This window comes from Indicator indicator, chromosome 14 (assembly GCF_027791375.1).
Source record: "Indicator indicator isolate 239-I01 chromosome 14, UM_Iind_1.1, whole genome shotgun sequence".
Classification (NCBI taxonomy): Eukaryota; Metazoa; Chordata; class Aves; order Piciformes; family Indicatoridae; genus Indicator; species Indicator indicator.
Window position 1 is genome coordinate 17,011,107 of NC_072023.1, and position 27,280 is coordinate 17,038,386.

Sequence of the window (27,280 nt, forward strand, 5' to 3'; positions counted from 1 at the left end):
GGCCCTCGTCCTATCACTACAGACCTTTGTAAATAATCTCTCTCCATCCTTCTTGTAGGCCCCCTTAAGGTAATGGAAGCCTCTTATTAGGTGTCCCTGGAGCCTTCTCTTCCCCAGGCTGAACAACCCCAGCTCCATCAGCCTGTCTTTGTAGTAGAGGTGTTCCAACCCCCTGATCATTTACATGGCCCTCTTCTAGACCTACTCCACCAGGTCCATGTTATTCCTGTGTTGAGAGCTCTGTCCCTGAATGCAGTGCTCCAGGTGAGGTCTCACCAGAGCAAAGTGGCAGAATCAACTCTCTCAATCTGCTGTCCATGCTTGTTTTTATGAGCCCAGGATGTGATTTGCCTTCTGGGCTGCCAGCGCATCCTATCAGTCACTGCCTCTTCTCAGGCTGCCAAATGCTTTTCTGTGGCTTTTAACTGATTAGTGTGTATAAGGAACAATTTATGATGCCTTGGGGCCTCATCTTTGTTATCTACTTGCTTCCACAAGGATCTCCACAGCCCCTTTGTGGACCTGCCTGTGACCACTGCAAAATTCAAGCAATGTTGCAAGTGGAGCAGAAGTGTTTGGCCCATTTCTAAAGTAGGGCAGACCCTTCAGAGAGGCACCAATGACCAGTGCAGGGTGGGCCTGGCCAACATGCCTAGATTCTGGAAAAAAAGTAGTGCAAAAAAATCTTGATACGGAGAAAAGGCATTTACTGACACTGAGGGAACACCTTGCTGCTTTCCTGTGCTGCACATAAGATAATATCTGTCAGGCAATGGCATGTGGTATAGAGAGGTGCCATTGCGCTTTGTCACATATGTCATGTGGGAAGACTTCATGGCACAACAGAACATGTGACGGGCACAAAGTGCTCCTGGGTGCTGCAAGCCAACACAACTCAGCCAACTGCTCTGCTGTGCAGGCTTGCTCAAGCCAAATGTAAAGACCCCTGCTGCCTCTTCCTGAGAGCAGTTGTTTGTACCTGGATGGAAGAAGGAAGGAACTTACAGCTAACTTGGGTTGTGTTGCTATCCATTTTGTGCTGACATAAATGCAGCTGAAGAGTGAAAGAAGACAAATTTAAAAATATGTGTAAATGGGTATCCAATCTACCTCCTGCACTTGAACTCTGACATTTTTATTATAATTGATGATGTTGTCCTGTGAGCTAACTTTCAAGCCTACTTTCACTGGTAAGATCTTCCTTGGAATGAGGACCAGGATGAAGGATAAAAAGCGTAAGAGTGAAGAATTGCTTACCCAGAGGCAGCACAGAGTGTCTGCAGATTGACCAGCTTGGAGAGGGAGACTGGAACAACTTAGACAGAAGGGTTTAGATGAGAGAAAAATCAGGCTTGGGGACATAACATGACTTACCAGAGCCCAGACACACTTGGCACAGCCATGTCTGCTGGCACTGCAAAGGAGCTGAGCAGCCTTGTTGGGATGACATTTGCACCCAGACGATCAGTTGTCTTAGAAGAAGAAATCATTGCTTCTGTGAAACTCCAACAAGAGGATCTGTGAGAGCTTTATGTACAGGAGCAAGAGTGCAACCTCTCATCCATTCCAAGAAGAAGAGTGACTATATTAGATTTTGTAACTGCCATGTCATGTGTTGTGCGTTATCCCCTTGTTTAATGCCATAGGTATGACCGATTTTATTTGGATTAAAGTGTCTGTGCACTGAACTTTATTCAGGAAAAAAATGCTGTCCTGTACAGAAGGACAGCTAAATCAAAGTAATCTAGAACCACCTGCTGCCAGGGGAAAAAAGTCAGGACCATTGTGTTAAACTTTGGGTTAATCTTAGAAGTTGTCCTGACTAATATGTCCTTTAGAGAGGCTGGTGAAACCTCTGTTTTGGGCTGGAGACACCCATATTACCCAGCCTCGAAAAGAGAAGCTCCCAATAAGAGAAGAAGATGGTACTTCTCCCCAGTAAGAGCAATTCATTTTGAATGAGAGTCAGAGACTGGCTTAACTCATGTGATCTGATCTAAAGCCAAACAAGCAAATACACACAAGTTAATAAACAAACCAAACTAAATAAAATAACCTAGCTCACAGTGCAAAGTTGAGAAAATAACTGGTCCCCAGGAAAATTCCTACATGGGGCAATCAAGGTTCAGCTTGTAATACTGAGTGCTGCAACAACCAGAATCAGTGATGGTGATAGAGGACTCACCTTTTTTTTTCTTGGATATTGAAAAGTAAGGAAATTGGATTAGCTCTTGTCTGCTTTCAGAGAGCACTACAGGAATCTGAGAAGTAAAAAGGCATAAAACTTGCTAATTCAAAGGGGAGAGAGATATGCTGATCGAGATTGCCTCCAGGTAGGAAGCAATAATTATTCCACGTGCCACCATAAAATGACCTCTCCTGGATGAAATATCAGGTTCCTTGCAGGCATTTCTTTATCAAAGGCACTTGTTGAATAAGCACAGACATAAATCATAGAAAAAACATGGCTCATGATGCTGAGAGGTACATGAAAGAGGTCATAAGAGTTCACCACAAGCAAAGGATGATACTGTAATTATTATAGATTGCATGGACCAAGACAAGTAAACTCAGAAGGATGAGAGTGCATACTGAATTCTGCAAACAACCTCCTTTAAATAGACAGATGGCAGAATTATCTGACATAAGCAGAGATCTCATCACTTCAGAGAATAAAAATAAACCCCAAAACTTGTGAAGAATTATCTCTGTCCCTTTAAATGCAGGTGCCACTCCCAAATTGTTTAGCATCGAATAATTTTAATTGTGAGGCTTTTAAGCAACGGGGATAAAATAATACTGATTTCTGCCTGGACGTGGCAGAGTGGTTGGTAAATCTTAAACGAACAGGGAATGAAGCAACATTTCAACAGTTTAGAATTTCCCTTTGAAACAGAGCGCGTGTAGCAAGGACATATTTCTCCATCCTAGGATCTAACGTGGTGCGGTTAACATCGGTCACAGTGCTGGGACGGGGACCGCACAAAACCCATCCGCCAGCCCACCGCCCCCCCCTTCCCCCCCCGCCCCCCAATCTTTCAATCAGGCCCTCCCTGGCATTCGGATTGTTGTTTCGACATTCGGGTCAGGAGAAGAAAAAGCCATTTCCCGAAGCGACCTTCCTTCAGGAAATGCTAGGCGCAGCCGATGGTCGTCCTAGTTCTGGCTGTGGCAAGTCAGGAGCTCCCCCCTCGCGCAGAGAGCAGCATCTCATTTTATTACTTAAATAAAAGCCAACCTCCCCTATTCGTGATACCGGGGGCTCCTAGTTACCTCCTATAGCAACGCGGAGGCACAAGGTCGCCTAGAGCTGTCCCGCACCCCTTACACCCAAACCACCGATAAGAGCTAGGAAACAGGCGAGGGAGGTGCCAGGCCACCGCTGCCTCCCAAGGTTTAAATGCCCCGCGGGGGCCGGGCGATCAGTGCGGCGCCGCCCGCCCCGTTGCCCCCGCCCCGCTCAGCTGACAGAGGAGCCTCTCTGCCAGCCAGTGTTCTCGGTCGCCCGCTCTCTTTCGATCACCCGCGGGAGCCGGTGTTCGGTGCTCGCCGCGGCCTGCGCGCCACCGCCGGGAATGGGGGGCGGCGCGCTGTGACCGGCCCTTGGGCGCGCCGCCGCTGCACAGAGCCGCGGTGCCGCAGGGAGCCGCCGCCGCCGCCGGGATGAGCGGGAGCGGCGCCCCCGGGCCCGGCGCGGCGCCCTGCCGCTTCGCCCACTACTTCGTGCTGTGCGGCATCGACGCGGAGAGCGGGCTGGAGCCCGACGAGCTGGCAGGTGAGCGGCGGTGCCGCTGGGGCCAGGCGCGGCGCGGAGGCCTCGCCCGCACCCGCACCGATGCGGCTTGCCGGGCTTTTGCGATCTGCTGCTGCAAAATGTCTGCTCCCCCAGCAAGGAGGGGGCGAAGGGAGGTTGGATGGGGGAGTCGCCGAGCCGGCAGAACCCGCAGGGAGGGAACAGCTTTGGAGGATAAAGCATCCGGCAGAGGGCTGATGGAGCATCTTCCACCTCCGGGCAGCTCCTGCCGGGCGCCGGGATGCGCCCTCCCCGCAGGCCGAGTTATGCCGACCCGCCGCTGCCCCTGGTCCCTAAGGGTGGAAGGGGAAAGGCAGCCCTCGCCCGCCCTCGGCTGGTGGGTGCCGCGGCTCAGCCACGGCTGGCCCGGTGCGACTGAAGGGAGGATACCAAGGGTTATGGAAGTGTCGGGAGCAGAATGAATGAGCTTTCCGGGGGTGGCAGATGCGTTTTCTTCCCTATTTGCAGTGGAAAGGGAGGGGAATTGTCTAGGAAGAACCGAATAAATTAATGGAATTGCATCTTTAATTATGTCGCTTTAGTCGCATCTTCTGTCTGTTCAGAAATAGTCTGCCTGCATCCTTGCTTCCCCTTCCACCGCCAAGAACGTTACAGAATCGAAGACAAAAATAATGACTTATGATCTAACACATTTTCTAAAATGTTTATTTTTGGAAGGTTCATGAATGGATGTGAGCTGATTATATTGGGGAAGGGTAGTATTCCTTCCTGAATGTCCCTTTTTTTTTATGTGGAAGGAACTGTTTTAAGTCAAATTTTTACATACAAGACTGTGAGGTCAGTAACAGGACTTAATTGCATGGAGGCTAAACATCTCACGGAGTTAAGAGTTGGAAAGCCCTTAGCATATACATTTGACTGCTCCAGTGCATTCACACTGCAGGCAAATGAGCTGTACATGACTGAAGTTGCAGTGGTGGGCACCGGTGCCTGGTGATGGGATCCTGGTGAGGTCTCTGCCGCTATTGCATCAGGAAGTACCTTGCCTTCTGGTTGTGTAAGAGAAGGACTCAGTGATCTGCATTACTGATCAACGTACACCCTGATTGAAGTTCATATTTTTGTCACCTGTAAAAGGGGTGTGTACATGTACCTGACGTTCTGAGGAGCTTTATCTGAACACAGGGTACTTCAATCTTTTCCCTTTGCAATGAGCACACACTGGAGCTAGTCCTGGGATCTCAGAGATAAAGCATTAGTCAAAAGTGCTTTAATGTCAGTTTCCTTTTTCATATGTATTAATGGCTGCAATTGTATGGTTTGAGTTTTGCTTCTGAAAGTGGAAAACTCCTGACTGGTGAGCCATCTGCCAGCTGATGGTGTACAGGGTTTGATTTGCATAATAGGACCTTAGGGTTTCAGCTTCTTAAACTTGAAGTCATCTTGAACCCTTCTATCTAAAATAAACTACCCTTCTATCTAAAATAAACTATTTTTAAACCAGTGTGGATTGTCAGGCTATGCCTTCCCTAATGAATACCCAGACTTCCAAACTTGTCTTTTGCTGATTTCTGCTCCATTTCCCAGTGAGATGTGCAGTTGTGTTCTTTGGGAGCACTCCTCAAGGATGGGCTGAAGGCAGTGGGTTCATGCAGTGTAAGTGGCTTAGCTACAGGGCTCATTTTTTATCATCATTCAGTGGGTTTAGCTGAACTGCTCCAGCAACACTAAACGGACTTCAAAGCTAAAGGAAGTCTCCCTCTTCATTTTTCAGTTAAAGAATGACATTTTGGCATATCTAGGGTATGCCCATTTATAAAATATAATGCAACTATGAATAATTTCAAAGTGAAGTTGCCACAAGTACTTCTTTCTGAAGCAAGTGGGGCAGATATTTAAATTTTCTTTCCCCTCCCTTCAATAGGAAGTAACAAGTAGAATGGTCTTTGTAACTGGTTTAAACTAGCCAAGGTCCAGCAGTATGGTTTGAGCATACAAGCATTTTGGTAAGGCCAGTCTGGGAGCTATTCTGAATATCAAGGAGAGTTGGGGTATGATAGAGGAAGAAGCGGATAAGTGGATTAACAGAAAGATGATGGGACTTAATAATTGCTGCTGAGCAATGTCGTATTTTTAGGGACTCATGACAAGAGCTTTCTGCTATCAGCTGGGAGCTCAGTGGTTGGAAATGTTAGGGAAGAACAGGGAGTGCTGTGAGCCACAAATACAATGCAGCTGTGGAAGAAACAACACTGGTTTTAGATGTAGCTAAGAAAACATTTCTGCTAAAGCTTGGGGGGTATTAATGCCATTATATACGGGTACTAGTGAGATCCCTCTTAGAAATCTGTGTTACAGATTTCAAAAACTGAACTACTAGGATTGAATTATGAGAATAGGTGAGGAGGAAGATGCTTGAGGGAACAGAAAGTCTATGGTATCACAAGAAACCCACAAATGAAGGCTGGTCTTTCTAAAAATGGCCTTGCGACATTTTGTAGAAAGGAATGATCTCTGTCCTTTAAGCACTGAATTATGTAGCTGTGATAGCTTTCCATCTTACTATTGTCATGCTTAAGGAGCATGTGGTAAGTCACAGTATCAGTGAAAAGTTGCTGTGACAAGCCACCATACAGGTTACCCTCAGTTTAGCAAACTAATCAGGAAACTGCTGATCTCCAAACCTGTGAATCCCTTAACATCTAGCATACACAGTGCCTTGCTCAAGCCAGGTCTCACTGATTAGGAGTGGTGCTAGGGCTGAGCAGAGGAGCCTGAGAGGAGCTCTTCCACAGCCCCAAGGACCCCAGGGCCTCTCCTGTGAACAGAGAAGCCAAAGTCACAAAATTCTCCAGGGATTTTTGACTTCTAGATTGACCTGCTGATAATCAGCTGAGACACAGACACCTCACCAGGGCACGTGGCATGCCAAGGAGCTGCTGGTGAGTCAGCTCTGCTGTCATCTGGAGCTCCCTGACCTGCAGACAGACTGGGACCACTCCTGTGTGAAGGCTTTCCTTGCCTGATGGTTTAAGTCCAAAATATTTTTCCCCACAAACCCTCGGCGGTAAAAACAAAACCAAACAAACCACCAACCCCCTTGGTCAGCTGCATCAGGCATGAAGTGAAATGTTTTGAGGATGCTCCTGGAGGCAGGGTGAGAACTACATTTTGAATTCTTATTGTAAAGTCGTTAGGTCTGTTCACAAAATGAAATAAAGCTTTTAAAGTTGTATAAGGTCTTGACATACTTTCAGGGAGAAGTGACTTGCTTTATATATATATATATATATATATGTATATATATGTGGATTCTCAGTGCTTAAAATAAATTTGGTAGATGAGAGAGTTTTCCACCATGCAAGAGGTTCATTCACCATGCAAGAGGTTCATTTTGCTTGGATTTTCTTTCCTTCTTTCTTTTCTTTCCTCTTTTGTATATGTGCTGTCTTGTGGTACAGATTTTCCTTTTTTTTTTTTTTTTTAAGAAGAAATTGCTCCACAGCTGGCTTTCCAGGTGGACTAATTTTGTTTGTTTTTTTTTTTTAAGTGAATTAATTTTGGGATTTTAAGTGAATTAATTTCAATAGGTAAAAAGCTGATTACGTATTGCTCAACTTGGTAGTGCATCCAGGCACACAGCAAAGTAACATATGAATTATAATGCTGTCAAAATACTTGTGGAACTATCACAAAGCTCTCAGTCAAGGACAGAAGAGGGGATAAAAATCTTTCTAGGGATTTGAGGGAGGAAAGGAAATGAAAAATTTCTTAGCACCTAGCACTTGGAGAGGTCAGAAAATCAGGGTATTTGATATGAAATAGCATTTGATGTGAAGAGCATGCAAATTTCAGTATTGGCTTCTGTGCCCTGTTGAACTATGCTAAAATAGGACCGAAGGAGATTGTTCTCTTATGTTCAGAACTGATGGAAAATACATTTCAGTTCTTTCATCTTCATGCCTACTTTTTTCATGTAAAGCCATTTTGAGACTTAGTCGTGGAATTGCATGTGCTTAAATGTTCTAGTTAATATTTAACGTTGCCTTAAAGAGACTTTATTGTTCATTAAGTTGTTTCTATTACATGTTTTATCATACTATATATAATTTTATACCTTCTCATATTTTTTAAAAGCACAGGAGGGAAATACAGTCTAGGTGAAACTATCACAAGGAGCTGATGCATAAATAATACAAAAAGAAAAGTTGCATTCAAAACAGAGGTACCCAAGGTTAGTTATTATACCAGGGAAATACTGTGAGTGGGGTCCCTGAGGTCAGTTCTCTGTCACTTCTATTCACCCTTTCCATTAATGAGCTGGATGATGTGGTAGTATTTATAAAATACTTAGAAGTATATAGTGTATACACTTACAGTCTATGTGCAAGGCATGAGATTTTTCTGGCTGCAGCAGCTTTTGCATTTTGCTTTGAGAGCATGTTGAATTTTGTAGTATCTTGTTGCAGTGAGTTGCAAACTACAATTCAGAAAAATCCAGAACACAAATGATTCAAGTAAAAAAAGAAATTAAAATATCTTCTGTTGGAGGAAAGTAAAGACAGAATTAAGGATGGGTGTTTTGTTCCCAAGTGGAAAGAATGGTCCACGCTCCACTGAGGATGCTGATGCTGGGGCAGTTTGAAAGGAAAGAGGATGCAGTAAGCCAACATGGGATGAGACCTGAGGGGCCGTGTTGGACGGTGCCTTCTGCATCTCAGAATATGAACATTGGTGGAAATGTGGCAGCCCTCTTGCTGTGTGAAATTTAAAATGTAATGGCTTTTCTCCCCACACATAAACCCTAAAGTATTACCTCAAGACTATGCTTATAGTGAGGAGACATTCTAGTTACTGTATCTTGTCTATCAAGATACTTTACACCATCTAGTCTTGGCCTCACTTCTACCTTGTGCTGTTTCCCTACAAGTATCCAGATATTGATACTTAATTTTAACCCAATGAAATGTCACTTCTGTTCATAACATTGAAAACCGAACAGGGCATGCTGCAGCCTGTACTTCCTACTAGTAGGCTTATATTTTTAGAAAGCTAAAAGACCTTTTGCTTGGCACCTGCATGCTCAGTCCTTGCAGAGTCTCCCTGCAGCCCTTGCAGTTCTCCATTGCACTTCCTTTGTGCCAAATCACCCTGCAGTGCCAGAGAACTCAGCAATATGACTTCTCGTGTTCCTGACTTTTTTTCTGAAAATAAGTAATTGTGGTTTTTCCTAGTTTGATGGAAATATACTGAGAAATTTCCCTTCACCGAGGAATATCCAAACAGTTGTGATCCCATCTTCATGACTTGCTTAGTTGCCACAAATGAAAGGCAGGCTACAGGAGATTTGCATTTCATCTCTTGAGTACAGTTCAGAGTTGCACAAAGCATTTTCAGAAGGATTGTCCAGATTAAGTAGGCTGGATGTGGGCAAGAGTGGTATGGGTAGAAGAGAACATGGTTTATGTTGTACAGTTTAGCAATACTTAACTAACTTCTCAGAAGCAGTTGTAGTAGATTGCTTAGGATTTCTGATCATCATGAGACTTGAGAGAGGTGTGGGACTCAAGCGTTCCTCCTGCTGCCCTTAGGAAGCAATACATGAACACAGCATCTGACTTTTACAGCTTGAATAAGCAAGTCTCAGGGATGAGGGGATTGGATGGAGTAGCTGGTTTACTGAAGTAACTGATTTTTTGTAAATTGTCATACTAAACAAGGAAACACTGGGTATACATTTAGGAAACCTGTGTGATAAAAATCTCAGCTGGGTTAATACTTTGTTCATGTGAAAACAAGTCTTTTGTTCTTGGTTTGCAGAAGTGTTGTGTTTCTAGTTAAGGCCAGTATGGAGATAATCTCTGCTTTCATGCAACCTCCACTTGGTGCTGAAGTAGAAGTAATGTTTCTGCTGTCTCTACAGCTTTAAAGGTGGTGGCATGGATAGTTGGTGTGATGGTTTATTCTAAACGTGGAGTTTTTTTGCTGCTGGGGAAAAACAGAATTCCATTGGAACACCACACAGATTTTTTTTTTTAATAGGTTTCTGAATTATACATTAAATACTTAGCTTCTGTAGGAGGATTTCTGCAGCCAAAGGAAACAGTGCTTTTCGTAAAGAACTGTCAATATTATTGACAAGTATCATCTCCAGGTACAGTGAGGAGTAACTCTTGTGGAGTTGCTTGTGGAATTGCTAATGGCTGTGATGTATTATTATTATTATTATGTTTTAGTGCTGTCTTTCTCTATACCAGAGAGATGCTGAACTTAAATGCTTCCCCAGACCTGGTGTGACTATTCAGTTACACGTTTGCCTTCATCTAAGTTTTTTATACTGTATTCCTTTGAAAATAAAGTATTGACTGGGTTGAGAAAACATCATTATTCCTATCAATAGCACTGATTTCACTAATTCTAAACCAGAGAAGTTTCTTGTACTTCCTCTATCAGATAAGCTGCTGTTTTAATTTCCACTTAGAACAACTAAACCCTCTAGCACTCTTGGAGGCTGTTTTGCTGCCAGCAGCTGCTGGGTAGCACAGATGAAGGTGTGATGGTGTACGAGGGTGTCTTTTCAGTGAAAATCCTAGTAACTGGCCTGTTAATACTCCCCTAGGTAGCCTTTTTCCTTCACATAGCTGGCAGGCAGAATGGCTGAGCTGCTGTCCTTTGCAAGAACGACCTAAATCCAACTCTAATCTTGTTCCTGCGCATCGGCTTGAACTCACCACTCGCCCCATCCTGGCAGCTTAGTGGTGCAGTGGCTGGGGAGAGCCAGGATCCCTGGGATCACAGCCACCTTCCTCAGGCAGAGAGCACTGAAAGGCAAATGTGCCACATTCTGAAGCCTACCAGTGCCAGATCAGGCCTTGTCACAGCTAGGTACTGTCGGGGAGCATGAAGAGAGATGGTTTTTCTCAGCTTATGTTGAAGGTGCAGGTCCCTGTTGCCAGTGGAGAGGCTCCTGTGTTGATGTGCATCTTTGTGGTGGTCCTTGTGGCACTGGAGGATGGCAGCATCTGGGGAAAGGCGACACCTGTCCCACTGAAAACAGGGAAGCAGAAACTGTGAATATGTCAGAATTGCTCAGGGCAGTGTGTGACCGTAGCATTGATTTCTCTGTTCAGTTCTTTGCCTGTGATGTTTTTCTGTCCTCTCCAGAGCAATTCCCCAGTGCTGCAGGAGCTGTGCCAGCACCCTAACACCCTGCCCACACATCTGTGCTAGTGTGGAACTTGCTGTAGGAATCCCTGCAAAATAAGCTGCTTCAGAAAAGGCTAAGATGCGTACAAGCCAGCAGAACAGGGGTGTCAGGGCCCTCTTGCCTGTCCTCTTTCACCTGCTTGTCATGGACTAATCAAGTTGTCCTCAATGCCAGCTTGTCCCTGAAGTGTGCTGGCAAATGTACAGCCTGCAAAGCTTCTGCGTCGGTTGGTGCTGGATACACGGCTGGCACACTGCTCCCCACTGCAGTTCCTGATCTGCTCCAGTGGAGGCTGGAGTCAATGAAAAACACAAATGAAAGAAAACAAACCAGTGTGTGCACTTCAATGGAGTTAATGCTGTGGTGTCCGGCTGGTGCTCCTTGCTTGGAGTCAAAGATAGTTTTACTCAGCTGTCTGATCATTGTATCTTAGCTGAGAGCTTTCTCCTTAGGGCATCCGAGGCTGGTGAAGGTGCCTTGTTGGGAACATGAAGCCATGCTCCTTCAAGGTGTGATGTTTTGTTTCTTTCTCCACCTAACCCAGTCCATGAACAATAACATCAAAGCACCCAAACAGATACTTAAAGTGAAATGGAAAGAATATTCCCTTGCTAATATATACTCTGTGTAGAGTTGTTTTGAAGAACCTTTATAAATCTCAGGTATAATATAAAAACTAAGTTTTAGTATAGTATAATATTAGGGGATAGGCATCTGGCTTTGGTGAAGAAGACTGGCTCTCTCACTGGAGAAAAACGTTTTTCTTTATGGATTTATACAAAAATGTCAGCAGTTCTTGATTTGTGGTCAGAAGCAATATTTAAATATGTCAGAGAGTGAGCTCCTCCTTGGAGCATAGACTTGGCTTTGATTTACATCAAATTATTCATTAAATTGCAATAATAATTCTTAGACCTAAGGAATTAATTAAAAAAAAAAAAAAAGAAACCAAACCAAAAAAGAAAATAACACACACCCCCAATCAGGCAAATAAAAAAGGCAACAAAAAACCAAACCAAGAAAACCCCCCCCCAAAACCCAACCAACAACAAAACCCCCACCAAAAAAAACAAAAAAAACCCCAAACCAACCCAACAAAGCCCCCCGTCCACACACATACACGTACCCCAAACCCAAAAAACAGTCAAACCCCCAAGCTTTACATGAAATTGAATCAAATAATGCTTTGAAGTTGTGTGGTGATAGGTTGCACTGCATGAAAGCTGGAAGAATCCTCTGTTCACCCCCTTCTTGGCATTCTCTCGTCATGTTAAAGACTACCATGTCGAAGGGTAAAGGGGCTTAATCTGAAACACCATTCTGAGTAAGCAGGGACAAGTGTGTGTGGCTGCTGCTTTTCATGGATGACTGAAATTATTTGTGTGAATTTGCATTTCCCCCTTAGCATCTATATGAAGCTGTGCTCATTTCTGTGTGTGGCTGTTTTCACAAACACACACATGCAGTGCCATGTGCCGTAAGGCAATGTCACCTGTGTTGCTGGGGATGCTCCTTACCTCCTTACCAGAGGTGCTTCCAGTCTTGTGACTGAAAGACAATAGGGCTGAGCTCTTTGTAAGGAAACAATGAAACCAAGTGCTCACTTAACTGGTAATTTCTCAATGAAATGTTTATCGAATGGACCAAGCAGTCTGCTTTGGACTGACTAACTTTTGGGGTACAGCTGGAGCCTGGTGGGGGAGGATGCTGCTTTCATGGTCCAGATAGGTATTGTTTACACTGACTTTAGATATCTGGTGGGTTCTGGAACCCAGGTTCTTGCTGGAGGGTCTGAATCCCTGATTTAGGAGCCCCCCCTCTCCTGCTTTTTCTGCAGGTTGCTGCTGAGATTAATCCAGTCAGGTGGTATAAATATGTGCAGCTGGGCCCTTTGGTTTCCCGTGAGATGCTCAGGAAAGACAATCAAGATTTATTTGTAAAATTACAAAATATGAAGTCTTTGAGCAAAGAATGCAATATGCAATTGAGTAAATATTTGGCTTTTCATTATTGAGGGAGGGGAGGATTTGCTGATTAGTTAGTTACTCAATACTATTTTTCCATCAGTATTCCCACTTGGTATTATTGTTTGGTTTATGCTGCGCAATACTCTGGCATTAATTTAAAATTCAGGACAATTTTGTACTTAAAACCAGAACAACATCTCTGTTAACATAGATGTGCTCTTGTACTTAGAACCAAAACCACATCTCTGGTGCTCTTGGCTGTGATGCTGGCTGGTGTGGGGGAGATGAAAGGCTGTTGCACAGTTTCTAGAGTGGGACTTTTTGTAATGTAGATATTGTGCTTTCTCACTTTATTTATTTTCCCTATACAACAGTTTGGAAATACACAGCACTGAATATTTGGGACAGAGTTTTGACCTTACCAAAACAAACCCAAACAAACCCCACAAAACCAAAACCAAACAAACAAAACCCAAAGGAAAACAACAAAGGAGATGAAATGGCTGTTCATGACTCCATGTTTAAAATCTGCCAGGTGCTTTGTAATGACTGATGCTGGATGTATGCTCTGTAGCAGAGCTATGAAGGGTGTATTCTGCTCTGTGTTGTGTCTTGTAAACACTTGAAGAATGTCAAGGCCAGGAGGAAAGATACTAGGGTGTCTCTAATGCGCCCCTTTTTGGGTTGTCAATCTTTGTGTCTAACGACAAATGTTATCAATTTATTGAGGGAGAAGATCTCTGGAAATCGGGATAACAGCCATTCAGCACAGATGAATTAGGTGTTTAGTGTTTTTTCCCAGTATGATGCTATTCAAGACATGTTTGTCTTACTAGTATCTGCAAATATGTTGACTCTAACTTTAGCAAAGTGTGATAGCAGATGTTGTTTGACACTCTTAATTCAAGTAGGGATATGTAGTCCAGTGTTTCTATTTCAATTCAAGGAATGACTAAGAGCTGAAGAATTCCGGTGTAAGGAATGCTATTAAATAATCGTTTTTTCCTGTATAAATAGGAATATCTCATAGGGTGAGGCAACTGTAGCTCTGGGCTGCCGTCATATGTAGCAAAAAGAGGAATGGTAATGGGAGATGTTAACTTTCACAATAGCAATTCTGGTTAATAACATACTGTCATTTCTGTGCCTGTGCCTTTGTTTTCTTTTTTCTTGGAGCTGCCCACAGGGCAGTGAGTTGGGAGGGAAAGAAAGAGTGCTGTTGAAAATTGCTCAGCCTAACACACTGGTAAAAAAAAGCTCACCACCAACAAAATCCCCTCTAGCTTAATGTGAGCTGAACTTCCCATGAAAACTCTGCTTTAATGAGCTCGGACCCCTCAGCCCTGCTTTGTCCCTGTCAGCAGGTGAGAAAGAGTTGAGGTCTCCAGCTCGGGTGCCCTGGCTGTGACCTAGGGGCTGAGAGCCCCGATTAGTTCAGCTTTTGTGCTTTCAGCAGGAATAAGAATGAGAAAACATCTTGTCTTGAGGGCTGGATGTATTCACGCTCCTCGCCTGCAGGTCTGTGCTTAGTGCTGGAAGAGACATTTGTCGAGGAGGTGGGGAGAAAAGGCACAGATTTTGGTCTGTCCCAGAGCAGTGGAGCGTCCAAGATATATCGTATCTGATTGTGATGAAGATCTGAGAACTATTTGCAATTCAAAATCTGGCTTGGGTTTCAGTTATTGGTTAATATTTTGTCAACATTTTGTGGCAACGACTTCTGATTGTGCCCCAGCATTGCTCGTGGTGCACTGAATAGCTCAAAAAGGAAGCTGACGCTAAGCAGGAGACCATCTGCGTTGTTAATAGTCTAGTGTTACCACACTCAAAACCCGGCTGGTGTGATTGATAATGTGATCACACTAGACCTGTTTCCTCAAAAAAACCCAAAAAACCAACAACCTTCCAAAATAATCTGTACCCTTATCTGCAGCTTCTGCACCCATAGGTCAATTAAATTTTGTCAAAGGTGAAATTAAAAATATATAGGTTTGGAATTTTTTTTTTCCTGAAATCCCTGCAACTAGAGCAGAGATCCCAATTAACCTTCCAATAATACAAAGGCTGCAGCAAAAGCAGCAGCACTTAAGAAAGCAAGAGAGGCCCCTCCATGTGGGTATCTTGGCAGGCTAATTGGCAGCCATATAGCTGGGGTCCGAGCAGAATGTGCATTGCCTCCTGCCCATCGGGAAATGAAGAGGAACCTGTGGTAGTGAGGAGGAAGGAAGACAGAGCTAACAGGCTTGTGTGAGCAAAAGGAGCTACGAATGACAGGACCATGATTTCTGTCCCAGTATCCTGTCACATAACTCCTAGTGCTCTTCACCCATACCTGTGAAATCATACAGCTGTGTCAATGCCATCTTTCTTAGTCTTTTCTTCTCAGTCTGAAATGAAGAGTATTTGTTAAGAGAGCAATTCTACAACAGCTCCTACAATGTGATAATGGGTAATGGGAGCAAAACTATGTTTGGCAATAAATAGCAATGCAAGGATAGTTGTTTGCTGGGTCCAAGTCCTTCCTTAAGCTCCATGAAAGGATGCAGACATTTGGCTGTGTTGGTGCTATTGTATCTAAGAGTCTACAGAAAAGCACCAGTTTATTTCTCCCCCTGCCCTCACCAAAATGCACTGAATGGGAGATACAGCAGCAGAACATGCTGGGGGGGGTGGCTTTCTACTTGCATTTTCCTTCTTAATCTTTCCGCATCTCACATTTAAAAATAAACCAGCTCATCCTCATGCTTTATTGCTTTAAAAAGCTATTCTGACCTTTCTGACAATATTAAGAACTGAGAATGTATTCCTACGTGTTAAAGTGGTAATGATGCATAAGGAGTCATAAAACTGTATTAAGTGCATAAAATTTTGAGTAACTCCAGTAAAAGGCACTGCAAGGGATTGCTAATCACTTTTGCATTTATGAGTTGTCTTGGAAGTAAATGGCAATATTCAGCTGACTCTTTCCACTGACAGGGCCTAGAAAGAGATGGCATTGCGTTGTGTTGCAGTGCAGTGGGAGGTTGGCAATCCACGCTTGATTAATCTGCCCATGCTGAAGTGGCATCACTCTGTGCTTCCAGCAAGCTTGTAATAGATGAGTGCATTAATGAGCCCCTGAGTAACCCAGACTACGCTTGGGGGCCATGGGGGAAAATCAGAAAGGATAAACATTGCGGACTTGATTTCTCTGTCTTGTCTTAATTCTACATAATTTTTCCAAGGAGCGTTTTAAGTGATTCCATGTTGAAGTGAGCAGTATAAAATGCCTCTCAGTGTCACTGACAGTACCAGAGCTGTTTTGTGTGACTTTAACCAACTGGGTTATTTAAGCCTTTTTGGTTTACATGAACTTTCTCTACCTGAAAAATGTTGTAATCTTCTGATGTGAAAGACTGACTCTGATTATTCCCTGCTAAACTATACTGCGTCTGTTAGAACATGTTAGAGTGGTTGGGGCCAAACGTTCCTCAGGGCTGGCCAAGTGGTCCTTTGAGCCATTGCCTTCCTGGTCCTTTGAGCCATTGCCATCCTGTGAACAAATTCAATTAACTGGTTGGTAAAAGTGTGTAGAGGTCTCTGAGGGCTGATGATAATTTGCAGTTCAGAAAGTTAGGAAATTATTCTATCCTGAAGAGAAAACCATTTCAGGAGGCTACTTAGCTTTTGTAGGGTTGATTGTAATTTACTTTCTGAATATGTTTAATAAAAAAAGGAATTTCACCTAAATTTAAGCAAACCTGTTGCACTGAGGAGTTAAATTTCTGTTTTGCTTTCTTGCAGTGGCTTACTGATAGTTGTTTTGCTAATACATTTAAATTCTACTGTTTAAAAATGTATTATCAGGTTTATCTTGTGGGAGGTCATCAGTTTCACAATATTGTATAAAACCTGAAACCAAATCCTGTCTGCAGCTGCACTGTTAAATAGAGCATCATTGTCAGGTGGTAAGCATGGCTGTCAAAACACTTCGGGCAAAGTGGGTAACATGAACAGTTCTTCCACGTTAAATATTTATAGAAGAAAATGCAAACTCAGAAGGCTGCCAGCAGACAGAAGTATTGCTTAAATACATTGTTGTGTTGGTGAGGGCATGAATCTTCATGCTGCAGCTTTAGGAAGAAGACAGCAAGTCTTTTTCCCCCTTTACAGGAGCTTAGTGGTGTACTTTCCCCGCACATAAATATATAAGAAAAGCAACTGGAAGTTTAAAACTTCAGAAGCTCTGTGCAAGCAGTTTGCCTGCCTGCTGCCCTCAAAACTGTCCATTCTTTTTGCACACTGGTCTTGTGCTGCAGCAGTCGTGGCAAAAGCTCACCATGAGCCATCTCTTGCATGCTTACCCTCAAGGGCTGGTGTGTCTTTATTTCAAGTCCTCTGGTGCAAACAGGTGGTGAACTACAAGCAGCAAGATACTGAGGAGAAAACCATGTAATTAAATCTGGCACTGTAGTATAATAAATCTCCCTTGTATTCTTTTTAGACGCCTTTTGAACACTACACAATGGCCGTGATTAATGACTATTGTATTGTCTTAAATAATAAGCTTGAGCCTTCAGATAGGTGACATAATTTAGCCATAATGAGCGTCAGTTTCACGTTTGATCTCAGTGCTTTGAATTTCAGCATTGTCGTTGCCATGTCCTTGAAAGATTGTTTTATGCTGAAGAAAAGCAGTAAAAGGGGATGGGAGGCAATTTCTAGTAGATTGTGAAGAATCCAACCAATCTGTGACTTTTTTTTTTTTAAGTACCTCCTTTTTAAATATGCAGGATGAAAGCAGTTGGATCATTCACAAACTGGACCCACTGTTACTGAGAAAGATTTTTTTTTTTCCTCTTTGACAAAAGTAGTCCTTGCCAGGAGATGTCTGCTGACAGTACCAGTGATGGGTGGTTCCTTTTGTGTGTCAAGAAGCACCAAATACCCATAGCTGCGAAAAGGCTTTTCAGTCCTTTCCACACCATAGCTCCATCCCTCACCTCCTCAGCAGGCTTCCCTGTTGTTTCCTCTCTTGACTGAAAGCAGCAGCCCTTTGATATGAGATCCTATTTCCTCACATTTCTCTTTCCTTTGCCTGAATTCAGCTGACACAGGAGGAGAAAAAAAAACATTATATTCTCTTCCCTGCAGCTACCTGTGAAGAGCTTTCCCTGTCTCTGCACTGTGTATCTGCACAGCACTTTGGCAGAACTGGGAAGGCAGGACAGAGAAACTGCAAAACACATCAGACCTAATTATTCAGCTAGCATAAGGGCCTTTCTTTCCTGCTCGGGATATTTGCTCTTGACTGTGTGGGTAGTTTGACTGACACAGTGTGCTGACTTCAAAGCTGTTGCACAATGCCACATAAATGCTCCAACCCCAAATCCATCCTCCTTTGTGTACCCTGGCCCAAATGGGTAGCCCTAATGGCAGGGCTTGGCAGGGCTCATAAGTGAAGGGTCAACACAGACTGTCCCCTTTGTCATTATTTTTGTGAGGATGGTGGGGAAAAGGATTTAAAATCCCTCACTCTTTCCTATTAAGTCTGACTCATTTTGTCTGGTTTAGCATTGTGGTAGAGAGAAACATAATGGATTTGTTAGGGTCAGTGCTTCACAATGTGATGGTTGACTTTGATGGGCAATAGGGCCTAGTTTGCCACTCCAGACAAAGGATTTGTGGGTCTTGCAGGCTGCCATCTGTTTCTAAAAGCAAGTTTTTGTGGAGAAGTGATGCAGCTTGCATGCTGAAAAAGTTGAGATTTCCTCCTGCCCCCTCCTCCCTCCCCCCACCTTGAAAACTGCTAAGCCTTTGTATTTGAGCTGTTAATTTCAAGACTAAACACAGTTAATAGCAGAACTACAATTTGGCCCTTCTCCAGGCAAGCTGAACATCCAAATATCATTAGTGATGGGCTGACATCTTCTAAAATACTTCTATTGTAGAATATTCAACCTCCAAGTGTGTTTTGTTCTTCTCTCCAGCCTCCATTCAAGCTCTCTGAAATGCAAAGTGTGGCTGCATTCAGGTTGTTTGCACTTATTCTGATACATAAGAATACAAGGCACAGACTGGAGAGGAAATAATATTCATCCTTCCTTTGAATTTTCACTTGTGCTTTCTTAAGGACAACAGAAAAAACAGTTGATCTTACTCTGCCCCTTTAATTGAGGCTGGAAAGTCCTACCTTACTGCAGTGATTCCGCTGCAGTCTCTTGAATAAATGACCAGCTGACCTGTAGGGCTTAGGCATGCTGACAACTATGATCTGTTTGTGTGCTGTGTGTTAACCTTACTGTTAATGGATTGTTTCTATGTGTAACTACTGGAGGTAGCACAGAGCCATGCAGTCCAGGTTTGAAGGGCAGGAAAACATCCTACTGCAGGGTTTAGCAGAAATAGTGAGCAAAGTCTCTGCAGTTTTCTTTCCAGCTGGAGATGAACAGGGCTGCCAGCACTGATAAAGAGGTCCTGGCACACAATCTTGTCCTGCCTGTTTATTTACCCAGTTGCTCTCCTGGTGCAATACTGGGGGGTGGAGAGGGGGGTGGGTGTTGATACAGTGCTTCCTAACACTTATATTTTTCTTTTTTTTATTAGGGGGAGTGACTGATGTGGCTGCTGTAGCTGTGCAGGTACACATGTGCATCAGTGACTATGGGGCTGAAGTGCAATGCTCCCCTTGTTGCAGAAAGTGAGTTCATGTGCTGCTGCTGAACGTCACATTAAGACTGTGATGGCAGCCAAAAGGAACTGGCACCCTCCACTCGCCCCTAAACACGACAGCCCATGTACAGTGCCAGCAAAGCCTGCCTTCATCACCGTGCCAGGCATCTTGGCATCCTCCTGCAAACCAGCATTTTCCACCAACACTTTCTCTTTGTTTGTTCCAGTTGCCAGCCACTAGCAGAAACCTTAATTTAGAGACTTGTGTTCATCGCCTCCTGTTCTTGTGTTCATCATCCCCCTGCAACTCCCCTCTCCCCAAACACTATTCCTTGGAGATCCCATCCTGAAACAAGTCTGGGAAACACTCCAGAGGAATACCTGAAGCCTGGAGAAGTGGCATACCTTCTCATTGGGGTTTATTTAAATGCTGGCATACCCAGTTCGTGCATAAAGACCAGAGCTGATAGATAGTAGATAGTCTGAGCATAGGCTGCTTCTACTAATACACACTCCTAGGTGGCAATTTTATGGATGTTAAATATTTCGCCAGGGAAGGGCTTGTCAGATCCTGCCATGTAATCTACCCATCTCAGGACAGCTGATGCTGGTGATTTTCTTTGGAGACATAATGGCTCAGCCATAAAATGTATGCCTGAGCAGTCAGCCTACCTGGCTACCTCCAACTCCTTTCAAGCTGCAGAAAAACCTTAATGTTTCCTTTTAGGTGCAACAGTGCCGTGGTGTCAAGTCTTAACATCTGTATGGGAACTTGGGAAATATGCTTGAGGAAGCCAAACATTTTCATCCAGTTAACTTTAAATTACCAAAGCTGAGAATCTCTTGTCTCTCTTCCACTAAAATACAGGGTGATGCAAGAAGCATTGCAGAAGTGACTTTGTTAACTTAAGAGGAGCAGATTAAAATTGAAAGGATTTAATTTAAGAAAAAATTTCATAATGGGACACAGTAGTCAATGATGATGCATCAAGTACTTGAAGTCAGTGTTGAGTTGTCACTGTATTTTTAAATGAATGTTGAGTTTAAGAAGCCAACATGCTGTTTATGGTCCCTTTCTGATCTCCAGGCTTTTGTCAGCGTGTGTATATATTACTCCTTGGGAGCTTTCAAGCTTGCTGCAGTTCCCACTGCATCTTCTCTTTTTGTGTGGTATTTATATTTTCTACAGCTTTGAGGGGGGGAAAAAGGGGGTGGGGGATAGTGAGGAGGAGGGCACTGGATAAAATACTTAAAAGCAAGGACAAAAATGGTGGAAAACTCATGCATAGAAATAGCAGCTGATTTAGTTGGTTTAACCAAAGAAGCTTGGCCTCTATCAGAGGAGACCTTTTCTGCTGTACTTAATTGAATTTGCCAAGCTGGAACAAGCCCTGGCATAGTTTCAATCCCTGCCATTACTAGTCAGCAGCATTCAAAGCTGCCAAGAGGTGATGAAAAACGCTGAGCAAATGCTGTGTAAACTAGAAAGCCAGCACTGGAATACTTTCTTGACCTGTTGGTGATGGTGGGTCATTTCCTTTTTCTGACAACAGTTTGGGACATTTGGGCATATGTCCAACACATAGAAATGGATTGCTTACCGCAGGCAGCATTGATTGCCACCACTGGGATTTTCTTCCTTGCGGAGGTCTGTGTGTGCATGTGCCTGCACAAGCTGTGCTCTGGAGAATGCATCTAATCTGATCAAGGCTTTATGGAGAAGGAAAGCTGAGATTGCTTGGGAGCTGTGAGAGGAAACCAAGAATTTTCACATCCCGTTACACAGGAGCATTATTTGTCTCAAGAAGAATAAGAGTAAATTTTTATCCTGACATGGCATTGGGTGTTGGTCCCGAGGAGCTTTATGTTCTGTGTTGCCTGTAGGCTGCTGGAAAGAAAGGTATTATTTGTACAGGGCAGTGGAAATACTGGCTATGGAAGATGCAGTTATTTGCACATGCAGATGGATGGTTCTGAACCAGTTCAGCACTGAGTGCTTTCAGTCTGCCCTAGTGGAAAGGTAGGGAACTAACATTCTACCAAATTAGTTGTTACTTCAACTGGGAAGGGAAAGAGCAGTGTGCAAATCAGTGCACTCCATCTGAGTTATTTGGAGCCAGAGATGTAGGAGCTGCTGTTTTTGTTTGATAAACTTGATAAACCTCATCTGCTGTAATAGTGATTTCAATTGGAGGAAGATAAATTGAGGTGGAGAAGGAAATTGGAGGGCACAGACTCAAGCCTGAGCAGGAAGGTTGTTCAAATAATCTCATAAAAGGCATGTTGCTTTGATTCAAGATGAATGCTAACTCTTCAAAGTCTTAAAGCTAAAAAGAGACCTCAAGTTGTTCAGGTATATTTGAATGTAGTATTTGAATATATTTGAGGTGCCTCAGAAGCAAGCCAAATTTCAACCAACAGAGCAAGACAGAAGACTATTTAACTTCCTTGTGAAAACAGTCAAGCTATCTGCTGGATTTATGTTCTCAGTCCTAGAGTGAGCGCTTTCTATTTGTGCTGTCCAAAATACTGATTAGTAAGAGTGATGCAATTCATCTGTGGGCATGGGTGTGCCTCTGTGGGTGTGTGAGATTCCTGCCCTGGATTAAGGAAGATGTTGTGTGCTTCTGTTGGACCCAGAGGAAATGACTTTCAGTGCAATGAATAGTGTTTGTGGGATAGTGGGAGGGGGTGTTAAGAATATGGGTCAGTGAACCTCTTTGTAACTCTGTCTCGTTGTAACTTAAGGTTATCTTTTAGGTTTGTTTTTCCTTTAGTGCACTGCATTAAAATAGCCCAGATACAAAGTTTGAGATTAAAAATCACACTAAAATGGAATACAGACTTCTGTTTGGAAAAACAAACTTGCAGACACTTATAGAGGAGAAGAAATCTGTAGCCAAAGAAATAAGCAAAAACCTCCAAGAGGCCTGATCATTTTTCCAGGTTATAAGGGGAAAATATTGTCAAATAGCAGAGTTAGCTGTTTTGGTGTGGCAGTGACACTTAGTACAGCACTGACAAAGCAGTGAGTGGAGGAAGAGGAGATTTACAGTCATTCATGACAAAGTTTAGGAAGATGCATGACTTGATTTGAACTGACCTGACTGGTGACACTTAACTGCAAAGGACTTAGATGAACTATCTTGCTAAAAATCTTGTGTGGGGGAGCATGGAACAGATTTGGACAGCTTTTAAAGCATTAAGTCCATTCAATGATATCTGAAATTCTTTCCTTCAAAATTTTTTTCAAAACAAGTTTTCTTATTCTTCAACGTGTGGTGTTTCTATGGAGTATTAACAAAGAGGAGAGAGTTATCTGAGAGCCTGTAAGCTTTTTATGCAAGAGAGTGTGTGCTCTGCAAGCTTTATCTTCTTTGCAATCCTTAACCTGCGTAGTAGGAAAACAGTCTCACAACTCCCTTTGCCTTCTGTCTTACCTTGCTGCATGCCCAAGGAAAGCAGTTTCCATTTTGAAACATAACAATTTCATGTAAGACAACTAATCTTAGTTGTTGCCATATGTTGTATTACTGGATTAAATTTAGCTGGAAGGCTGAATTAAAAACTGAGTCATCTCATTCAGGCAGTCTTAAGTAGTTTGAGCTACAAATGCTGTTCTGTGCTATCAATGTCTACCTAGATTGCCAAAGGGTCAAGGATTCAGAGTGCTATTACCCAGTAATGGTGGATAACTCGTGGCAATTCCTGTCCATCTTGTCCAATAGCTGGTATATGGTGTTGCTCTGGAGTGCGATTCATCAACAGTGTTATGAAATAACTCTCCCTAAGGCAGCACATCTTCCTGCTTACCCTTTGGAAAGGCTGATTTACATACTGAAATAGTAAGAGCTTGTTTGTGTGCACATACATCTTTCTGCTGAGCCCACTGTGCTGTGATGGGGTGGACATGGACAATGGTGATTCAGCTTTTTGTCCTCTACTGATGTCAAAGGAAGTTTTTGTCTCGCTGTTTCCTATGTACCTCAAGTTCTCTTCATGATCATCCTCAGCCTGTGAATAATCCAGGTGATGCCAGTATAGCTATATTCAGTTTGTTTGATGGGTGGGATTTATCCCCATCACTGTATTACAATTCTGTTGCAACTTTTAGCCTGATTTTGGAATGTGGTTTGCTCAGTCGATGTGGGGGGAGTCATAACTTGTTGAGATATGATGACATTTTTGGAAGTGAGAGAGAGAATGATGCAATCTATTTGATTTGCTTCCTTGAGGCTGCCAGGTGGACTTTCTGAGGACTGTAGTGGTACAGGAAGGTTTGGCATTTTTGAACAATGTGCTTACTGCTCTTTTCTACAGTATTAGGAAACTCTTCCAGCTCAGGAAGGTGCTGGGCCTCCTTTGTAGTCAAACTGCAGCAGCAGTGTGTCCATTGCCCTTGAATGGAAGCTGGTGCACTGTGGCATTTTGGAAACCTGTCTGAAATGATACAGCAGCCTCTCAGTGCATGGTTACTCATGCTCAACAAGCCATGGTCCTTCAAACAGATGCAAGAATATGAAGAACCAAAGTATTAACAGATTGAAGTTCAAGGCAATCACAGCGTTAATCAAAACTGCTCTACCATTTAGCACAAAAACAGTTGAAACAAAGTAATGGAGTCATCAATATGGATTTATTCCATCGATATTTTGCTCTTCGGTGAATTCATTTTATCCAGTTCATTTTTCACTGTTTTTTTTTTTCACTGCTATTATTTATTACCAGACAGTCTCCACCCTCCATAGGAAACAACTGGCTATGACATGACAGTTTATCAGTGTATTAGTTTACTACAGTTCTGCCAATAAGTATACAGATTATAAGCCTAAAGTTTCGGCTTGTTCATAGAAATTTCCTGGGAGATCCCCCAGTATCCTTCTAGAAATAGCAAAAGAGAGCTTATAGGTCTCATTTTAATTTTGGGGTTTATGTTGTGTTTGCCTGAGGGTTCAGTAGATCTTCATCTGAGCATCTAGGAAGGAGTGACACAGGCTAACAGAAGAGATTTGGGGGTGCTCCCCTCTGGAGTCCTATGCTCAGGCTGTCTGCTCTTCCCTGCTGTTCCCTTCTCTTCCCTCCTTTCTATGAAGTATTCCTGAGGTGTCCCTCAAGAGGAGCAGTGGTATTAAAACCTTGTCTTCTAATGAGGATTGATGCAAAGCATCCATTGTGGGTTTGAGGAAGAAAAAAGTCATCTTGCTAAATCTCTCCTCACAAAGAGACTCTTAAGTACTTTGTCTTTTTACAAAAAGCTGAAGGTTCCATTATTTATCATGATTTGCTGCAATAAATCTCTGTTGGAAGAAAAGGGGCAGGGGGCAATGTCTTTGAAAGTTGTGAGAGCCTCTTGTGTGAGTAGGGCTGGATTCTGTGTGACTTCTGGGTCGCTGCACCTGGACTAGTCATTGTTGATAAGAAAATTAAATATCCCGATGGTACAAAACATGAGTTGATGTATCTTTTCAATGTCATCCTGTAGTTCATATTGCAATGTCCTACCACAGCTTCGGTTTACAAGGACAAACCTTTTGGTTGTCTTGCAAGACCAGTAGCAGCTGTAAGGAGGTGTGTGAAGGAATGCATTTTCCTAGGGCAGAACACAAGTCACTCTTTGCTGTGTCTTGGACAACTGTAGTACCTGGCTGAATAAAAAGCTTTTTCAGGCTGCATAAACTATTTGGTATGGAGTGGCAGAAGGTAGTGTAGCACATTGTGAAATATTAACATAGAACTTAAAATCTTGCTTTAAAAACTTGTTAAAGTTTAAGTACAACAAGCATGGTTTAGACACCTCATTAAAATGTTAGAACATGATGTTCAACGTGTGTGTTCAAGCAGGAGAAGATTCTCCTGAAATATGCATGCAAAAAAAAGCATTTCCCTTCTTCAGAATACTAGGGAGGAAGCATCAGAAGGTAAATTATGATGTTAGCAGTGCTAGTCACAGGAATCAGCATGGAATTAACTCCCTAGGTTCATATCCACAAAAGAGCTTGCCCTAGGAAGTAAAGCTTCTCCTTAATGGGGCCCAAAATCTCCCAGATCTAAGGAAAGCTGCAGAGCAGGAGAGGAACTTTGATTCTGTACCACAATTACAAGATTCAGCCTAAGGCTGAGTAAGTGCCTGTCCATACTCCCACGATTTGTCCCTGTGTTTTATTTAGGTGTTGCACCTGACAAGGTTGAGCTTGTGCCAGTCAGAATTCCCAGGTGCCACCAGGGAACTATCGACTTACAGTTACCTTACAGGTCTTGTCTGTGATCATTTTAGAAGCTTCCTGGCTTAGCCTGGCACGATGTTTTCCCTCTACTAAGGTGCTGTCAATTGCACAGCACCATTTGAAGTAATGCATAATCATTGCTGCAGGCTCTGAAGGACTGTGTGTAGTGACTGACTTGGCAATGTTTTGGAGCACCCCATCCATGTGTCTGATATGGAGAACTTGGACACTGATGCACAAATCTCTGAAAGAGCTTTTTGTTCTTGGTTGCAGCAGATACGGTTCAGTGATTCTGTAGAACTGGTAATTTGCTTCATTTGATCCATTATTTAAAAATAATAAATAAAATATCCCTTGCTCATTGCAAGGATGACTGTTCTAAAGCAGTGGAGAGCCTTGGGCTCTTCAGGTGCAGGTCCTCTCACTGCAGTGCCTGCCAAGGTGTGAATTATAAATGCAGTCATGTTGAATAGCAGCTTATGGACTGCCTTGCAGTAGCACGTGTAGTGTGTGTGTGAGAGAGAGTGGGAGGGAGGGCAGAAATGAGCACTTTCCTCCTAAGAGGAAGCAACTGGCTGCACATTTGGAAAATCCCACAGTTACCCTTTCATAAGCCAGATTTTGGTAAGGTAGCTATGGGAATCTTGTTTGAAAATGATGTAATTAAGTATTTTTCATCATCCTGCATTTCGGGTTAGTTTTCATATATTTTGTGTTTCCATCCTTTTCTTTTGTGTCCTAGCAGTTTTTCTTTTGCAAGTTTGGCATCTCATTTGCTAGAGAGAACATCTGTCTTTTATTGTCATTTTTTGAAAAAAATCAGTACACATTACTGATAAAAATTTCCACTATTCAGAAATTTAAAGCTTCTTTCACCTGTGCAACCAGAGACAGTTTCCCTGAACTATTTAAAGCTGGTGCTGCTTGCTCCTCCCCCCCATATTCTTCCCACCCTCCAGGTGTCTTTTTAACAGAAGAAACTGAAATCATCTCTGGGGCATTGCTAGCCTACCGTGCAATGCACTGGAGCTTGTGGAGACTTGTATTGTCATTAACTTGCAGGTGTTTAACATGAAAATTTTATATGTGAATCTGAATGTATCATCAATTACCATCTGTAAATAAAACAAGAACAGGGCCTTGCAATAGTAATGAGACTTGTTAACTCAAACTGTGAAAATACAAGAGAGTTGTCTGACATCCTTTTGTGGCACTCACAGTTAAGTTAATCAATTCAGCTGCACAGGTGTTTAGAACAACAAGGACACAGGAAATAGAAAAAAAAATATTTCCATCTTAAAATAAAGCCAAAATTAACTACAAGCACAGCTTGTGGTACCTGTTTCTAGCCAATATAAACCTTCTTGGTAGACTACCCTGACAATAGTCCAGCAGTAAAGGCTGCTCTGTTAGATGTGAAGAGCTTGAAGTGACACAAACCTATGCTTTATTTGGTTTCTCTGTTGTTGCAAAGATC

General features: G+C 43.0%; 1 protein-coding gene across 4 annotated transcripts in view; it reads left to right on the plus strand.

The window, feature by feature from the left end:
• The first annotated feature begins 3,663 nt into the window (after window positions 1-3,663).
• DENND5B (DENN domain containing 5B) overlaps window positions 3,664-27,280 on the plus strand; it is a 105,788-nt gene continuing 82,171 nt past the window's right edge. For all 4 annotated transcript variants that reach the window (XM_054386547.1, XM_054386548.1, XM_054386550.1 and 1 more), the window contains exon 1: window positions 3,664-3,775. In XM_054386547.1, the coding sequence (XP_054242522.1) occupies window positions 3,664-3,775 (112 nt within the window). The remainder of the gene's footprint in view (window positions 3,776-27,280) is intronic.